This window comes from Pleurodeles waltl, chromosome 7 (genome assembly GCF_031143425.1).
Source record: "Pleurodeles waltl isolate 20211129_DDA chromosome 7, aPleWal1.hap1.20221129, whole genome shotgun sequence".
Taxonomy (NCBI): Eukaryota; Metazoa; Chordata; class Amphibia; order Caudata; family Salamandridae; genus Pleurodeles; species Pleurodeles waltl.
In genome coordinates, this window is record NC_090446.1 from 1529013381 (window position 1) to 1529033184 (window position 19804).

The window sequence follows — 19804 nt, forward strand, 5'->3', positions numbered from 1 at the left end:
ACTTGTCAACAGGAATCCTATGCTACATGAAACCAGGTCCTTCGACATATCCTGCCCAGGATGGTCAACTTTTGTGCCATACTGCCCACAGGGGACAGCCCCTCCCACAGCATCTTTGCAGTACAAAAGTCATTAAGGAAACAAAAAGGAGACCTAGAGTCTAAGAGCCCAATTCACAAAGGGCCTCCGCAGTCATGGAGGAGGTCCCACAGTTGTGACGGGACATCAGAACTGCAGTTACCCATTGCAGAGGTCCCACCACGAGTGCAGTTCCCCCACCACGAGTGTGAGCCCCCTCTGCCACAAGTGTGGAGGACCTTTGTGAATTGGGCCCCAACAATCTGGGTCATCACCAGGATGGTCACAAACAGGCATTTTTTTCAAATGCAACAACACCCTGCTGCTACAAATTTCCAGTGCTCTATGGGAGTTAGACATCCTGAATTTATGTTTTGTGACAAGGCTTCCATCAAAATTCCACAAACAGCTCAATGAGCTAGACAAATGTGTTGTCATTATCAGTTGTCACCGGATGCCACCAGCACAACCTAGTCTGCTAGGGGTAAGGAGTTACATCATTTTGGTGTGTGGAGAACAAACCAGATGTCACAATAGTTAGCCTGCATCAGGGGTCTCCAACCTTTTCTGTAGCGAGAGCTACTTCTGATCAGTAAAAAATTATTGTGAGCTTCCAAAGGCTAACCAACTCGCACATTATTGCCAAACACTCCCATGCCATACTTCCTTGACTTTAAGCCTGATGTTCATAGAGCCAGATACTATGGTTTGAACAAATACTTTGACTGGGGGCACTATCACAGGGCGTGGTATTTGGTGGATATATAAACATGTGTGCATATGAATGGCATATATGTGTATGGGTCACTGAGAGCCGCTGTCATTTATACTTGTGGCAAAGGGCATACCTTTCGCCATATGTGGCACTGTTACAAGTATAGCACAGACATACAGACATGTTTTTATACGGGAGAAATTTAAAGTGCAAAAATGTTCATAATGTGGAACATTTTTTTACACTTTAAATTTCTCCTATTTAAACAATTGCTGTATTTTCCAGTTATAAATATTGCACAGTGTCGTCCTGGCCACTGAGAGCAGGACTGCTCGCTTTAAATGCAACACTTTGAAACATAATCAGTAAAAAATTTAAACGAAAAATTAACTTAATTATAAGGTAACTTTTCATTTTCTCCCATGCAAAAGCATTGAGAAGCATCATTTTGATCTAATTTCCAATGCTGGGTTAACAAGGACTTTTAGTGCTTAAATTCTTCACCTCTGTGCCCTGGGTCATAAATCTGACTCCAGCACTGCTCCATATCAGGCCCTGCTATCTGTAGTTTGGCAATAATAACGTAGAATAAACACAGCCTTCCCCTTAAAAGGAAAAATGTGGTCCTGTGCTTATTTAAAAAAAATTAAAAAACTCAACGATGTGAGCTACTCTGAAGAGGTGTGGGAGCTACTGGTAGCTCACGACCTACTGGTTGGAGACATCTGGCCTAGATGCTCTCCGCAATTCCATTGTCTGCAGCCCAATTTATCCAGCAACCTTGCCAATTTGTAATTCAAGGAGACGGGCCGTCTTCTCATCTTGTATGCTTAACAACAATCTCCATTCCCTAAATGGATGTATTCTTTCAGACCCGCCCACTGAGGGTAAATTCTGATCCAGAGGACTGTGGAAAACTGATAAATTATATACTAGGCAGTCTGGAAGAATGGCAGCTGGCTGATGGTCTTGAAGTGCGGCAGAGAATGAAGTTGCTGTAAGGGACTACCTGGTGCTTGCACTCATGCTTGATTTTTCCGCAGTTTCATTATCATCAAGTTCCCAAGTGAGTCTTTAAATGACAAGGTCTTTACTGATTCATTCGCTGTGCCTATCTTTAAATCCATGATTTAAGTTGGCTTATAACTACATTATTTCATTTCATTCGTTCACCAAAAAACCCTATCAATATCTACAGTCCTGAAGATGGTCTTGGGTACTTACGACTTATAACACCGAAATGTCGACACTGATCCACCTCTCATTTGCTACTGACTCGCTCCTTAAACTGCTAGATACAAACTGAGGACTGATCTCAGGAGATTGGACATCGCATGCATTAATCTATTAACTTGAACAAGATATTGTTGATTTAAGTGACAAGATTAATGTAAGGGTTTCTCTGCATTTGTGTACCCCTCACCTCATTTCTTTGAATATTACTCAAATATATAACATGCACGTTTATTTCTGTTTTTCCTTTTTTTTTATTTTTACTATTTTTGCCTCCAATTGATCTTATGAATAACACTTTTCATTAAGTCCTCCTGATAACCTATGAACTCTCTACTGAGTAATTTATTTTTATTTTTTATTTTTAGCTATTTTACCTTACATAATATATTTTTTTTTAAACAGAGCGTTCCAAAAGGTCCCGGGAGCTTTATTTCCCTTGGGGCAGCTCGCTCCCACAGGAGTGACTCAAGCGAGAGTGAGTGTTCCAATTGGCTGCCAGCAACATAAGAAAAATATTACTGGCAGCCATTACATAGTTCAAATGACTGGAGATGTAACCATGTGTGTTGTGACACTGGACCATTTTGAGAAGGCGGTCTGGGATATCAGAAGCCCATTGGATAGGTCCTCAAGTTGTTACAATTAAAACCCTTGTGCAAATCTGGTCAGTGTACGTCTGATGCCACTGGAGTGATTGCTCACTTGTATAGGTCAATTACCACATCAGTGACCAAGGAGACCAAGGTGTTTCTATTGTGCCACTGGAGATCACCAACGTTACAGATACAAGGTGAAGGGTTAAAACACATACTCAATACGGCGTCTTACAAAGGAGAATGTACAAGGCTCAATATCAAATGGTAATCTCATTGGAAGGATACAACAGTCCTTGAAATGCCAAAGTTAGCCATACGGGTCAACAGTGTTTTCAAGGACAGAATCTTTAGAAGATACTTCTGTATTCCACTCAGGAAGTGGGTCCTGCAAAGCATGCACCAACACTGAACTAGGCCTTCCCAATGTAACCTATTTGCTATATGAATCATGGTGTCTGATTGTGTTGGAGTGTTCTCTTTATTCAGAATATCCTATTTACTCACTTCCCTTCCAAGTGCTTGTTTTTAAGATTTTAAAAAGCTTACCCCCCACCCCCATATTTTGTGTTTTCTTGCCACCCAGCAAACTGTGCCAGTAAACGCCTTGCCCAGATACATTACCTTGGCGAAACTGCTTCCAAAAACCATCGCACAATGTACTGCACAGAACCAGCTAAGGTGAAGCATCCCAAATAACCTTGAGTGGAGCTGCAGACGTCTTAGGGATGCAGATCCGTTGCTTGTAGGCTTAGCCCAAAACACTGATCTGACTGATGAAAGCCCATGGTACCTCTTCAGAAGACCCTATGAAACGTCATGGGATGAAACGTGTACCAGTAATCAAAGTTGAAGTAGCTCCCTTTCCACCATACCTCAAAGGGATGCTAAAAAAAAAAAAGGTTTTTGTTCTTCATCAGTTATTTTTTTTAACAGCCTATTTTTTCGGTATCAATAGGTGGTGCTTGACCAGCCCTTTAACATATTTAGATCACACCATTTCATCATAGGTTCAACACCCCAAAAAACACTCAGTAGGTTCTCCCATGGTTCACAGTTTTATCCCACGCTGGTCATACCTTGTCATCTCAGTTTCTAAACTAAAGCTCCATCAACCGTTTTAGGTAACCAGCAACGTGCAATGCATCTCACATCTAGGATCCTTTACATCACTAGCACAGGAACTGATTCACAAGAGCCTTCACACATGCATAGAATGACAGGTGGAGGTATCCACCTCTATTTTAACTATAAGGAACTGCACCAAGGAAGGCAAACAATAAGCAATAAGCTCCAAGGATACCTGGCACATGAACCATTTCTTCCATATTCGACAGTGGCACCCTAACTAGGTAAGAAGATTACATACAGGTGGTAAATATTTCCGAGCAACAAAACAAATGTTCGTCCTTTTATCTCTACAAATTAAAACATAAGTACACATTTTAATTCTCCGGCAGCTTTTTTCTTTAAAAAAGGTTTTTCTTATTTTAATATATATTTTTAATTTTCAACACAAAGTTTTCATGGTAAATAACAAAACCTGAAGTCTCAGTCAAAGTGAACCAACACACCAGTTCATAGGGAAAAAAGAAAGACAATCTATGTTCGTAATGCACCCAGAAGAGGTGCAATTAAGACCAGTTTGGGTGGCTGAAAATCAACAAGTGAATGCTGTCTAACAAGAAATAGAAAGCAGACATTAGCACCCTCATAAGACACTCATTTGGACATTTTCCACCTGAATGCTCTCGAAGTGAATGTCCTGCCCAAGGGATACAGGATATATCTCAATGCTCTCGATAGGGATAGACTCCACTGTTTCTAGGATGGTGACAGTGTTGGAGTAGTCTGTGGTATGGGTGGGAGGGGCCGGTGGTTGGCTGCGGTGGATTTTCTTATGCTTCCATAGGTTTGAGAAGGAGCGGTAGGCCTTGCCACACTCTGTACAAGTGTATGGCCGCTCGCCAGTGTGGATGCGTCTGTGCTCAGAAAGGCGCATGGCAATTGTGAACGCCTTGTCACACACTTCACACTTGAAGGGTTTCTCTCCTGTGTGCAGGCGCATGTGGTCTTTGAGGTGTGTGGACTGTCGAAATGCTTTACCACAATCTGTGCAGGGGTATGGCCGCTCACCTGTGTGGATGCGTCGGTGGACATGGAGGGAAGTCTCAGTGCTAAACATCTTAAGGCAGTCTGGACATTCAAAGCTCTTGACTGCTGGGACCCGGCGCTCTGCTGTTTGTGTGGCATGCAGCACATCACACTTTGGCATTCTCTGGCCTACTTTCCTTTCTTTAAGGGGCTGTCCGCTGCTATGAAGCTGCTCATGGGTTTTTAGTCGAGCAGCTGAGTTCACCTTCTTTCCACAAGTCATGCATTCAAATTTCCCAGCAGTCAGGTTGCACTTATGCTCCTGCAATCGCAGGGGGCTGGCGAAAGTGGCCCCACAGTCTGTACAGCTATGCGGCTCCAAGCCTAGATGGCTCAGCTCATGCACTTCTAGTAGGCGCTTTAAAAGGAAGGACTTTTCACAGTCTTTGCACTTGTAGGGGTACTCACCCGTATGATGGTAGCGATGCATGAGAAGCCGGTAAGGGCGGTGGAAGTTTATACCACACTCCTGGCACTTATAAGGGTATTGCTGGCCGTGCACAAAGAGATGCTGTTGTAGCGTAGAGGACTGTGTGAAGGCCTTGCTGCAGAATTCACACTTGAAAGGCTTCTCCCCCGTGTGGGTGAGACGATGCCGCAGGAGGTTTGCCTGGGAATTGAAAGATTTGCCGCAGTCCAAGCACTGGAAGGGTCGCTCACCAGTATGGATAAGCATATGGTTGCGAACATGTGACTGCTTCTTGAACATTTTGCAACAGACGTGGCACTTGTGCTGTCGCTCAAGCGTATGTACAAATCGCTGGTGGCGCACTAACTGAACCTGCTTGCAGAAGTCTTTCTCACACTCCATGCATCGGAAAATCTGCTCACCACCCTCTGAGGATATCACTTTGTAGTCAGGAGTGGACAAGCAGGGTTCCTCTATTTTCAGGTCTTCTTGGCCAACGTTTGATGTACAGCTAGATGGCTCTGCCCCAGCTTCTACCAGTTCTTTGTCCTTTTGCCCATGACTGCGGCGATGGTAAAGAAATTTGGTCATGTTAATGAAACTTTTGCCGCATTCACACATGTAAAGCGGATTGGTGGTGTGAGTCTTGCGATGTGCAAGCAAGATGGCCTCAGATCCGAAACCAAGGCCACATTCGACACACAGGTAGTGGGACTCCGTGCTGTGGGCTTCCATGTGCTCTTCCAGTGAGGGTAATGTCTGCAGAACCTTACTGCAGAGGGGGCAGTTGAAGGGACCTTGCCGATGAGACTGGAGATGCAGCTGCAACTCCTGTGAGGAGGAGAATTGGACAAGGCACTCAATGCATTGGTACTGTGTCCCAGGCTCTCGCTTCAGCCTCTTGGTACTTCTCTCCTGGGTGTCTGGTTTGGTGACTTCATTTTCAGGGACAGGCGTGAGGCAGTTGTTCTTAAGTTCATAGCTGTGGTCATTGGTCATTGTATCAAATCCTGGATCTGCTTCCTGGACGGATGTCATCTCCTCCCCACTCACAAGTTCTTCAGTCATCTGATGCTCCCCAGTGCTTTCGAATCCATTCTGATTAGGAAAAGGATTGCCAATGGGTTCCGGGGCAGCTGAACTGACAAAATGAGTGCCTTGATGCTCCAGGAACTCATTTGGCGTTTGAAAGAGTTGTGTGCACTCGGAGCACTTGTATAGTAGAAGTTCAATTGTGCCGGTAGATGAGCCCCCACCGTCTTGCCCCTGATTTTTCTTGTAAGAGTGCTCCAGCTGTACAAGCGCTTGGCTGAGTGCAGCAGTGCTGCAGAAGTACTGCTGGTTGGAGAAGTCAGTCGGCACTTCCTGCTCCACCGTCACTGGAGAAACTTCGCCAACTGCCACTGGAGGTAGGTCAACAACATCCACAACCTGTTCTGGTACATTCTGTGGAGCCTGTTTTTTGAGGGAGGGTCCAAGCAGGGCTCTGGTGGGTGGTGCTTGCTTCTGGTGGGTTTGCTGATGGGCTATCCACATTTCCTGGGCATCGAACAGGACTTTGCACTCAGTGCATTCATAGCGGATTTCACTTTGGCTCAGCACCGGCGACCCGGAGTTGTGTTCATTTACTTCAGGAGCTAGTAACTTCATGTGCATCTCTTGGTGTTCAAGTAGCTCCTCCGGTGAGAGCAGCAGCTGCCCGCACTCCAAGCACTGGTACTGGTTCTCTTGTGTGCCAACTGTATGGAAGAGTGCAGCACCATCTTCTGTGGTTTCGTCAACTTCCACAACCTCATACTGATGCATCAGAGTATGGCTCTGCTGGTGGAGCAGTGCCTCTTTCAGGCTGGGATGCACCACACCACACTCTGAACACACATAGTGATGCTCAATGTACAGTACCGTCTCATCAGATTCCTCTTCCGTCATTGCAATTCTTCAAGAAGGAGCGTGACGGAAACCTTTCTTTAATAATCAACTTCCATGTGTTTAACCTGGTGGAAAAATCAAAGACAGCAAATTACTAATGGGCATGATACACCAAAGACCCAATCAAGTTGGTACCTTTTACACCAGTTTGAGTGGCCTAAAGAACAGCTGTTCCCCCACCATGATGACTACGAGCCAAAGTAGTGAGACAATCAGCCCCCCCCCCCCAAAGAGGTCAGGTGGGGCAACTCCCAAATCAAGATCAGTGTGCCCCACTCAATCCATAAGCACAGACCAATACCCCCACTGACCCATTTCAGAAGACCATTAAGGGATTCCTTGACTTACCGACAAAAACATGTACAGAATTATTCCCATGAACCTTCAGGCAACCAAAGAGGGCTGCCCAAATAATTTACAGGAAAAGGTGGGATATTCTTGGCAATTCCAAATCCACAAAGGCATTCTGACCCATCCACAAGACTGGACAGTGCCTCTCTCACTTCCAAATAATAGAAAAGGGGCTCTCCTATTTTGGACATGATTAAATAAAGCCAACTCCTCATTCACCATCAAAGACCACACAATGGCAGTCCCTGATGCTCCTACAAGGCCTGGCAGGGAGCCCTCCCATGAGCTCAGACAGTCTCTCCCGCTTCCTATACAAAAATGCTGGAGCACTGCCTCCATGAGAAGAGTCTCCAACACATTCAGTAGACCACCCAAGAAGGCCTAGTGCTACTTTGGGAGTAAAATTCAGCACAGCTTCTACCATTGTAGAACTCTTTATTGTTCATTTTCATATACACATTACATTTTACAACAGTGTGGAAATTGGAGACAGAGCTTATATACTGACTTTTGTTGTACCACCTTACTTCTGGATCTAGTCTAGATTAAATAATGTTAATATTATAGAAGCTGTAGGCTAGTACATCATGTAATCTAAGCTTCTGATGTGAGTACATGAAATGTGGCTCCATTGGCACAAATAAAAGGCATGTGCAATGCAAAGGGTCTTGCATTTTTCCAAGTTAGAGCTATCAGCAGTTGAAAACTCCCAACCGGACTTTTCTTGCCTCATTAAATGGGGAAAATACGAGCGCAATTGCGCTGCTAAACAAGCAAGATCGCGCTGCGAAAAAAAGAGAAAAAATAGTCCATAAATCGGATGGAAAACAGCGAGGCTCGTATGTTTTCAGTACTTGGTCGCTGCGCTCGAGGAGGGCTAACCACCGGAAAAGGCATGACGTATGCATGCCTTCCACTAATGAAAGCAAGCAGATTTTGAAAGGCAAGCCCACAAACTAATGAAAGACACTGACGTGACATGGACGGGGCTCCGAGTCCTTTTCTAACTACTACAGCGTCTCGCAAGCGATAGGCAGGCTCGACACTAAAAAGTAAACTTTTACAACAGCATCTAAAACAAGCATGCACCTGTCTACATGGGTCAGGGTTAATTACACAATATTCATCACTTTGTGACGGATTGTGTGGGCGTGTAGGAATGGGCCATGTTACCGTTACTAAATTATGGTCTCCAGGCTTCTGTTCGGACCATCAGGCAGCAGCCTCTGGCTCTGGTTAAGGGGGAGGCCGCCCTCATGTATGCTGGTTTAAAGCTCCGACAGGAGGGCATCCCACACAATACTTACGCACCTATACAGCCCTTTAAAGTATTTGCTGTGTAGTGCATAACTCTCAGCGTGTGCTCAAGTGGTCACAGAGAGTGCCCAGCCAGAAAGGGAGGGGGTTAGGTGATTTCCACTTGTGTGTAATCTGTTGCTTGTCCAGGAGTATAGCTAAGTCTATAAACAATGTTGTTGCCCTGTTTCTCTTAGTGCGGCCTAACAGGCCTAGCAGGCAGATTCCCCAGGGATGCAGTGTTGTGTCAGGTGCATCTAGTCAGGTGGGTTGTAATCTCTTGCCAGTACTGGGAAAGCACCTCGCACGTGCAGAGCATGTGGATAAAGTCTGAGCCTAGCATGCAAAAGTGGGGTATGGTTGTTTCAGGGAGGAAAAAAACTGCTTTGTGATATACAGGGGAAGGTTGGCAAAACGATATAGGAGATGTAGTAGCATAACCATTTTGGTGAGAGCTATACAGCCCCTACAGAAAGCAACAGGGTCTCCCAGAACACATTTGTGAATGTAGAGGAGGGACTTAATAACTGGACTAAGTTACCATCCACTAGGTCTGCAGGGGTATGGTATATGAGGATTTCTAAGTAACAGAATGTGGTAGTTTCCCGCAGTAAGGAGATTCTGTTAATTTGAAGCGTGGAGTCAGATTGGCGGAACCAGAGGGGCCAAACTGTCTGCCAGTATCTTAGCTACAATCTTATAAACTGTATTAAGGTGTGCCAAAGTCCTGTAGGAGGTCTGATCCTCTGGGTCCTTCCGGTTTTAAGCAGTGATACAAGGAACAGGTACAGTACCTACAGGTACAGTGAAGGTGAAAGATGAGAGGCAGTCATGGCCCTGTGATAAAACGTTTTCGGTTTTAGGTCGAGTAACTTGAATAATCTACTCGAGTATAACTAATGTAATTGACCCGTAAACGGTCTCAAATTGTGTGACCCTAGGCAAATATTTTAGTTTCCAGAGTCATCTTTTTCTTCATTCTCACAAGTGCGCCTTCAAATATGTGAAGTCAGCATTTCTGCTGTACAAAAAAAAAAATCCTTTTTTGATTAGACTAAACATTTGCTCCATGTATAATAAGATTCTAGCCCACATAGAGGGGACACATAATCCATGCAATGCTATCAAGGCATGAGTGTTTCTCTGTTTATGTTTAAACACTCACTTTTAATAAATATATTACTAAAGCATGGTGTGGTCGCACACTGTCATTTACAGACAGTACATTTTCAAGAAATGTCCAAAAACCTTCCCACTAACTTGCAGCTTTACTGATAACACTATATAATGTACTAACAATCCGTGAAATGTGGGTTTCAGAAAAGATCTTTATACTTTGAACCTCACCAAGTAAAGTGTTCGGATTTGTTTTCATCTTATTAAACATTTTTTTCATCACACAAAAGTACAAACAATGAGCAACTACTGAAATATATTTTGAAATGTTTGTACAGTTGACTTAGTTATTTAAATGTTGTATGGGAAAACTTAACCCGTCCAGCCTTTCATTTCACACTCTTTCTACAGCAAGTCAGACATTTCACCTTACAAAATCCTTAAACTCTGCAGTCAGAAGGAAAATTAATTGTAAGACTAACTTACTTTTGATCTCCGTCTCTGAACACAGAGCAAATGTGACAAGAACAAGATTTAAATGTTTCTTTAAAGCTCCTGCACTTTCAGACTGAACAAAACATCTGTTCTTTGTCAACTGACCAGAAGGGGTGAGTAGGTCCTAAAAATAGCTCGACCTGATAAAATGACTCGTCATAGCAAGTGGGCGAGCATTGTTTTTTAGGACTGCCATTACAACTGTCTTGGAGAACAGGGATATCAGAAGACCTATATTAAAAATCTGTAGCTTAGTAAGGACCTGTAATTTTGTAAACTTCATCCCGCTTTTCAGCTGCAGAAAAGGTGTTATATGATATATTTTGGAGGTACAATAATGAAATTTAGCACCTTAGTCAGATGACTCATCTTTTAGTTAGCATCTACGCAACTTCTTTCATGCCAGTCACTATGTCAAAGGCCTTACCCTCTGCTGTTGCTAATGTATCCAGCAACAGAGAACTATAACAACCTAAATGTTCAAGTAATACATCTTTCTATCCGTGGAGGTTTTTTTTCTATAGGATTCCCTAATATGGGTATAGGCACTTGATCTGTGACTATAGTGAATGCAGTGCCAAGAACAAACTTGTTATAGTGCTTGCAAGCTCAAACAGCAAGACCTTCTTTTCTAGGTGGGAAAATGCCTGTTCTATTTTAGTTACACTTCTACTAGCAAGACACTACTCACCATGGCAAGTCTTTTCCTGGTTTATGTTGAGCTGGAATGGCACCTAATTCAAATGGACTTGCATCTATGGTTAATTCAGTGCACAAATTGGAAACAAAGTAAAGCCATGTTTTTTGCTAACGTCACCTTCTTGTCTTATTTTCTCACAATCTTGAGTCCAAAAAAACTTTTGGCCTTCCTTACTTAGTTTCCTTAGGGCTGCACTGATTGCTGCAAATTGGGGAAGGTACTGCGAACAGTAACTCGCTGTACCCAGTAAAGATCTCAATTCCGAGACATCAATGGGAATGTAATTCTATTTCTTATGGATCAAGGAGCATTAAGAGCTTTGAAAAAATTTGGAGAAACAAAATGCAGGTAATTTTTTTTTTTAAATTACATTTACCCCTATTCAATGTTTAACCTGCTACAGACACTTGTATGCCTCTTTAAATGCTGGGCCTTGCTACTTTTGATCTGTTTCATCCATAAGTATATTATCACTTTAATTTAAAAAAGAAAAAATTGTCACAAAAATGTTCTCAAAATGTTTTATTTCCACACACAAACATGTTCCAAAGTGTATATTTTTTTTGTATAGAAACATACTGGTTCTACAATATCTTTTTGTATTTGACTTCGCCTGCGCTTAGAGATGATTTTCAGCTACTGGACATTTAGCTTCATTTATGTGCACAGCAATTTAGGCGCCAAACAATTTGCCAAGACAAGCAAATAATTCTGGAAAAAATATATATAATACACACACACAATAGACGTTTAGTTGTCATATTATATGTCATACTTACAAGCCCTATCACTTGAACTGTCACACTGCTCAACAAACATGACTCCGAGACATCCTCTTTTAAAATAGGCATCTCTTCTATTAGTGAAGCAGTTCCACATTTGACAATTTAATTTGACTAAATTTTCTACTAGTTTTCTTGCTCCCTAGTCTAACACAAGCACAACTGATGGTCTAAGTGCTAATGTGTTCATCATTCTGCTATACTCGGACACACGTTATATATTTCATGTTGCACCACTGACTAATTCAAACATAGGAACATGGCGACCCACATTCAAGTCCATAGCGCAGATTTGTTTATCCATTTTTGATTCAAGTAATTCGTTCAGGACATCTCATTTCCATCAGATGCTTCCTTTTTGTGCATCAAACATAATACTTCTACTACAATTCTGACGGGAGATATGTCACTCATCATTTTTGCTTTGGCTTGCCATGGGCCTTACACTATGAGTTATCCTTTTTACTTGTCTGGTTTCATAACAATGTCCCATCCTTGGTACCTGGCTGGTGGCTTTCCGTACACTCACAAAGTGGTTATTTCTTACCACATTTTCAGCACTTTTGTCCCATAGCAGGCTGTGTTCCAGAGTTAGGAAATGTAATTCTACACAATCATTTCTTTGGTTACCCTTGCGTTTATATTATCCCTTGGTCTTCCTTTCACACGTCTGGCTTGATCTTTCGTTTTGCTTCATCCAACTTCTATATAATAGATGTATCTTTCAAAATCAATATATTTCTTTGTGGAAAAAGCATTTATTTATTTATAAGTTTTGTTATTCTTTCACGCATTTTGAATCTGTTCAGTTGATTATGTTGTAAACAGTTCCTCTACATCATCTCCTATTAAGTAGATCAGTTGTTTTCTTGCCTTCTCATCTGTGTTAGGACATGCTGTTTTCAAGTAATGTCAAATCATCTGTGCCATTGTTTCTCCATTACAGCCGTACGTTTTGTAAATCAGACATATCAAGCGGCGATGGCCTTCGAAATTTGTTACTCAAAAACAATCTGGAACGTTATCTAACAATCTGATGAGCAAATGACACTGTCATTTGGTACAGTTGTTGACATCATCAAAATGAGTGTGTATGCATACAACCTTACAATTGTTTTTAATATTACTAGGTCATAAAATAAGGACTTATAAAATGTTGATTGCTTCCTTGATGCACTGGTTGGTTTGCAATGCTTTGCCACCCTTCATCACTCGAGTGATTCATGTTGCCTTACTTTTATTCTGCATTCATTTTGAGTCATTATCTTTTTTGTATTGCTGATTGCACACATTTTCGGTAAGCGAGCCCTTAGGCTGTTTCATAGTTTCAGGAGTGTCTTTGCGTACACACATATACACACTACTGGTTATCCACTGCACAAACCCACACAATGTATTTAAATGTTGTTCTGTCACAATTACAGGTGCGCAACATTTTATTTCATGTAAAATTTGACAGGTGCTGAATCTTTTGGGATCTCCCGACAGCTGTGTGTCTTTTGCGGATTCATTGTGCCTAGGCATCAGCGGACGCTGCTTTTACCTTGCATCACTACAGAACACAAAGGATGCAGAATCCATGGTTTCTGTCACAGGACACTGTTATGGTTGCTCCAACACTTCTCGGCAGTGTTCAGGACTGGGTGGCAGAGTTCTATTTCTTTCAGTTTGTTTTAAACTTGGCTGCTTCTGTGTTCACCATCTTACTTCCCCATCAGTTAATTACAGACTCCTATTCATGCGAGGAGTATTCAAATAATGCACGCCTGCATGGAAACAGCACATCTATTACTGTTAGTGAGCCAGCATTTAGGACTCCAACATAGAGAGTCTCCAGTTCACCAGGCCCCATCCACCTCTGTATAGGGAGACAGTAAGCACGACAAAGTGTACCTTTCCTCAAGACAAATGACTGGTGCTGAGCTAGCATGGAGGACTCAAACAGACAAAGTTCCTAATAGCCAGGATTGCTATAGGCTGACAACTCCTATACTAGAAAGTATTTAGCTGGACCAGGAACCCACTGAGCAGGACTCAGGCTCAAGCAGTGGCAGCCCAGACCAAGGGGGAAAGAGATGTAACCCATTTTACAAAAAGTGACCCACTATAGATTGTGTTGGTAAGTTTGCCTGCACTCTATCGATTTAATTTGAAACATTATTCTGAGTCTTCTTGTTCTGGATTGGAATGACAGGGACTGGAAGGGGGCCCTCAAACTTAGGGCCATATGTATGAAAGCTTTTTCCCCCAGACAAAGAATGGGTAAAATCCTTTGGTACATCTGGCCCTTAATGTGCTGCTTAAGTTATCGGTCGCTACCTAGGGTAACTCAGACTAAACCATCAAGTATTGACCCATTTGAAATTACAGTCTCCGTATTTACCTATGGCCAACAGAAAGCGAGACTGCTGCTGGGAGGGTTGTTGAATAATACATTTCAGAAAATACGAGGTAAGCAAAGTCTAAGGAGCCATTCATAACTAAGGCAGTGGTAGTTCTGAACAAGACAATGGTTAGTGCTGAACTCTTTACAGGCCTCAATGCCATCATCAGCAAGTGGATGAGCTAAGATGCCATCACTGGGGTGGTATACGGAATGAATTCTCCCACAAACATCAGTCTATAAGACTAGCAGTATGTGTAACGATGACAATATGGTTTCCTAAGGGGCATGGCTTGATTTAGCCCCGATGACTTCTGCTATTGATGTCATAGAAAGGTTTCTGAATAAAGCCACAGAAAAGCATGAAAAAATGGAAAACAATCTGGTGCATATGCCACCTTATGCTAGGCGTGACAACTGTACATAAACGTATAAATTAGCAACATCAAAGAAAGCTGGGTTCATTTCTGGATAGTCAGGCGCACAATACAACGGTCACCTTAAATCTAGTGTTCTGTCTGACCAATCTAATTCCCATTCACAGTTAACAAGCCACATAACTAATTAAGGACTAGCTAGAAACTGTCAGGAACCAGCTTGAGACCTAATTAAATTGTTCTTTCACCATCACGCCCATCAACGCCAATACGTTATAATCCTTATAACGGTGCCGAGACTTGCTTTGTTAAGCCCAAACAACACTTGTACTAAAGAAAACTGATTTATTGGTTGCACCGTACCAGTTGCACAAAGCCTATTTATTTGACGGGCGGACGTATGGCGCACCAGGTTGCATGCTGAAGTACAGCTCCTAAACCCTATACACAATACTGTGCAGTTGTCATTATGGAAATAAAAAGCTAAAGCTCCCTGTAGGAGACCTAACAAGTCCCGGGCACGCTGCATTAGATAAATCACAATCGACAACACTTTGTCTACACTGGTCAGGGCAAAGAATCATTATATAGGAGAATACAGGTTGGCAAGGCAGTGACGGGACAGAAGAAAATGACCATCAGCAAACTAGAAGGTGTCCTGTCCTTCTGAGACACAAACGACCATAACCTGCCCGTGGACAGATCGGGGCAAGGTCCCAGCCCCTGGATGGATCTGGGCAAGGTCCCAGCCCTGCACCAGGAGGGCTCGTCTCAAGACAGTACAGGGTAGCTTTGGTTACTGGGACAGTCTCAGGAGAAAGTGCAGGTCAGCCTCGGTTACTGAGGCAATCTCAGGAGGAAGTGCAGAGCAGCCTCAGGTTCTGGGATAGTCTCGGGAGAAGTGCAGGGCAGCTGTGGTTACTGGGACTGTCTCAAGCGGAAATACTGGGTAGCTTAATGTAAGGAAGTGCAGGGCTGCCTCGGTTACTAGGACAGTCTCAGGAGGAGGTGCAGGGGAGCCTCAGTTACTAGGACAGTGTCAGCAGGAAGTGCAGGGCAGCCTCAGTTACTGGGGCAGTCTCAGGGGGAAGTGCAGGGCAGCCTCAGTTACTGGGGCAGTCTCAGGGGGAAGTGCAGGGCAGTCTTGGTTACTGGGACAGTGTTCAGTGGTTTCAGGAAGTACAGGGCAGCCCCGGTCGCTGGGACAGTGTCAGCAGGAAGTGCAGGACAGCCTCGGGTACTGGGACAGTGTCAGGAGGAAGTGCAGGGCAGACTCAGCAGGAAGTGCAGGATAGCCTCAGTCACTGTGACAGTCTCAGCAGGAAGTGCAGGGCAGCCTCAGCAGGAAGGGCAGGGCAGCCTGGGTTACTGGGACAGTAACAGCAGGAAGTGCAGGGTAGCCTACGTCACTGAGAGTCTCAGGGGGAAGTGCATGGGAACCTCAGTTACTGGGACAGTCTCAGCAGAAAATGCAGGACAGCCTCAGCAGAAAGTAAAGGGCAGCCTCGGTCACTGGGACCGTGTCAGCAGGAAGTGCAAGGCAGCCTGGGTTACTGGGACAGTATCAGAAGGAAGCGCAGGGGAGCCTCGGTCACTTGGACAGTCTCAGCAGAAAGTAAAGGGCAGCCTCGGTCACTGGGACAGTCTCAGCAGGAAGTGCAGGGCAGCCTGGGTTACTGGGACAGTGTCAGCAGGAAGTGCAGGGCAGCCTGGGTTACTGGGACAGTGTCAGCAGGAAGTGCAGGGCAGCATTAGCAGGAAGTGCAGGGGAGCCTCAGTCACTGGGACAGTCTCCTGGGGAAGAGCAGGGCAGCCTGGGTTACTGGGACAGTGTCAGCAGGAAGTGCAGGGGAGCCTCAGTCACTGGGACCGTGTCAGCAGGAAGTGCATGGCAGCCTGGGTTACTGGGACAGTATCAGAAGGAAGTGCAGGGGAGCCTCGGTCACTTGGACAGTCTCAGCGGGAAGTAAAGGGCAGCCTCGGTCACTGGGACAGTCTAAGCAGGAAGTAAAGGGCAGCCTCGGTCACTGGGACAGTCTAAGCAGGAAGAGCAGGGCAGCCTGGGTTACTGGGACAGTCTAAGCAGGAAGAGCAGGGCAGGCTGGGTTACTGGGACAGTCTAAGCAGGAAGAGCAGGGCAGCCTGGGTTACTGGGACAGTGTCAGCAGGAAGTGCAGGGCAGCATCAGCAGGAAGAGTAGGGGAGCATCAGTCACTGGGACAGTCTCAAGGGGAAGTACAGGGGAACCTCAGTTACTGGGACAGTCTCAGCAGGAAATGCAGGGCAGCCTTGGTTACTGGGACAGTGTCAGCGGAAAGTAAAGGGCAGCCTCGGTCACTGGGACAGTGTCAGCAGGAAGTGCAGGACAGCCTACGTCACTGGGACCATGTCAGCAGGAAGTGCAGGGCAGCCTGGGTTACTGGGACAGTATCAGAAGGAAGTGCAGGACAGCCTCGGTCACTTGGACAGTCTCAGGGGGAAGTGCAGGACAGCCTCGGTCACTTGGACAGTCTCAGGGGGAAGTGCAGGGCAGCCTGGGTTACTGGGACAGTGTCAGCAGGAAGTGCAGGGCAGCCTGGGTTACTGGGACAGTGTCAGCAGGAAGTGCAGGGCAGCCTGGGTTACTGGGACAGTGTCAGCAGGAAGTGCAGGGCAGCCTGGGTTACTGGGACAGTGTCAGCAGGAAGTGCAGGGCAGCCTCAGTTACTGGGACAGTGTCAGCAGGAAGTGCAGGGCAGCCTCAGTCACTGGGACAGTCTCAGGGGGAAGTGCAGGGCAGCCTCGGTTACTGGGACAGTCTCAGGGGGAAGTGCAGGGCAGCCTCGGTCACTGGGACAGTCTCAGGGGGAAGTGCAGGGCAGCCTCGGTCACTGGGACAGTCTCAGGGGGAAGTGCAGGGCAGCCTCGGTCACTGGGACAGTATCAGGGGGAAGTGCAGGGCAGCCTCGGTTACTGGGACAGTCTCAGGGGGAAGTGCAGGGCAGCCTCGGTCACTGGGACAGTCTCAGGGGGAAGTGCAGGGCAGCCTCGGTCACTGGGACAGTCTCAGGGGGAAGTGCAGGGCAGCCTCGGTCACTGGGACAGGGTCCAGCCAGACTTCCAGGCACCGGCCGCGCCCAGATTCTCGGACCCCAGCCCGGCCCTTCTGCGGGACCGCAAGGGGGTACAAAGGGCCCTTGGTTGAGACAGCCAAGGGCCCCAGCCAGCGCACCCCAAGGAGGCCTCCAACCCTAAGGAGCAGGGGCTGCCGGTGCCCCGGAGGGAACGGACGTGTCCTGCCACATAAGACGCTAGACCGGGCCCTGTGCACAGCGGCTCCGGCACACAGCCCCAGACCGGGGCCACCTGGCCCTACTTACATGGAGCGTCCGCCAGCGTACCCGCATGTCCGTCGTCGATCTTTTACCGGATGTCATCCGTCCCTATTTCAGCACTTCCGGGTCCGGGTCGCACAACAACCAATCCCCAGGTCGAACGTTTTCCGGGCGTCGCCTTTGTTCTCGTAGGAAGTGGCGAAGTGAAAAGTGACCTGGGATTGGAGCGACCGATTACACCTCGGCCAATCCCAGCGCGCTTCCCGGAGCTCCGAAGCGCTGATTGGCCGTGGGGTCCGCACGTGCTCCTGGCAGCGCAAACTTCCGGCCGCCCGGGCCTTCCTCCTGCCGTGGAATTGTCGGCCTAGGCGGGCGGCTCCGCCTGCGCGGTGACGGGCGAATCTGTTCTCAGGTTTCGTGGGTGGGAGGGCTCCGAAAGGTACATGGCGCAGTGCGGCACCGGGCGGGCAGCGTACGGACGATGCTCCGTCGTCGCAGGCGCGACAGTGAAGGGGGAGATTACTACGGACTAGGACCCTACCGTCCTGCGGGATGGAGCAGGGTGGGTAGGCTGGAGTAGGCCTCTATGTCCTGCGGGATGGAGCAGGGTGGGTAGGCTGGAGTAGGCCTCTATGTCCTGCGGGATGGAGCAGGGTGGGTAGGCTGGAGTAGGCCTCTATGTCCTGCGGGATGGCAGCAGGGTGGGTAGCCTGGAGTAGGCCTCTATGTCCTGCGGGATGGGGGCAGGGTGGGGAGCCTGGAGTAGGCCTCTATGTCCTTCTGGATGGGACAGGGTGGGTAGGCTGGAGTAGGCCTCTATGTCCTCCTGGATGGAGCAGGGTGGGTAGCCTGGAGTAGGCCTCTATGTCCTCCTGGATGGAGCAGGGTGGGTAGCTTGGAGTAGGCCTCTATGTCCTGCGGGATGGAGCAGGGTGGGGAGCCTGGAGTAGGCCTCCATGTCCTGCGGGATGGAGCAGGGTGGGTAGCCTGGAGTAGGCCTCTATGTCCTGCGGGATGGAGCAGGGTGGGTAGCCTGGAGTAGGCCTCTATGTCCTCCTGGATGGCAGCAGGGTGGGGAGCCTGGAGTAGGCCTCTATGTCCTCCTGGATGGAGCAGGGTGGGGAGCCTGGAGTAGGCCTCTATGTCCTTCTGGATGGCAGCAGGGTGGGTAGCCTGGAGTAGGCCTCTATGTCCTGCGGGATGGGAGCAGGGTGGGGAGCCTGGAGTAGGCCTCTATGTCCTGCGGGATGGGGGCAGGGTGGGTAGGCTGGAGTAGGCCTCCATGTCCTTCTGGATGGGACAGGGTGGGTAGCCTGGAGTAGGCCTCTATGTCCACCTGGATGGAGCAGGGTGGGTAGCCTGGAGTAGGCCTCTATGTCCTTCTGGATGGGACAGGGTGGGTAGCCTGGAGTAGGCCTCTATGTCCTTCTGGATGGAGCAGGGTGGGTAGCCTGGAGTAGGCCTCTATGTCCTGCGGGATGGGGGCAGGGTGGGTAGGCTGGAGTAGGCCTCTATGTCCTGCGGGATGGGAGCAGGGTGGGTAGCCTGGAGTACGCCTCTATGTCCTTCTGGATGGAGCAGGGTGGGTAGGCTGGAGTAGGCCTCTATGTCCTGCGGGATGGGGGCAGGGTGGGTAGCCTGGAGTAGGCCTCTATGTCCTGCGGGATGGGGGCAGGGTGGGTAGGCTGGAGTAGGCCTCCATGTCCTTCTGGATGGGACAGGGTGGGTAGGCTGGAGTAGGCCTCCATGTCCTTCTGGATGGGACAGGGTGGGTAGCCTGGAGTAGGCCTCTATGTCCTCCTGGATGGAGCAGGGTGGGTAGCCTGGAGTAGGCCTCTATGTCCTCCTGGATGGCAGCAGGGTGGGGAGCCTGGAG

General features: G+C 46.9%; 1 protein-coding gene across 1 annotated transcript; it reads right to left on the bottom strand.

The window, feature by feature from the left end:
• Positions 1 to 3665: 3665 nt before the first annotated feature.
• LOC138246647 (zinc finger protein 574-like) lies at positions 3666 to 18078 on the bottom strand. The gene is made up of 2 exons (XM_069201380.1): positions 17974 to 18078; positions 3666 to 7179 (listed from the first exon to the last, which is right to left on the bottom strand). The coding sequence occupies exon 2, from the start codon at positions 7112 to 7114 to the stop codon at positions 4334 to 4336; it is 2781 nt and encodes a 926-aa protein (XP_069057481.1). The 5' UTR covers positions 7115 to 7179; positions 17974 to 18078; the 3' UTR covers positions 3666 to 4333.
• Between the last annotated feature and the right edge of the window lie 1726 nt (positions 18079 to 19804).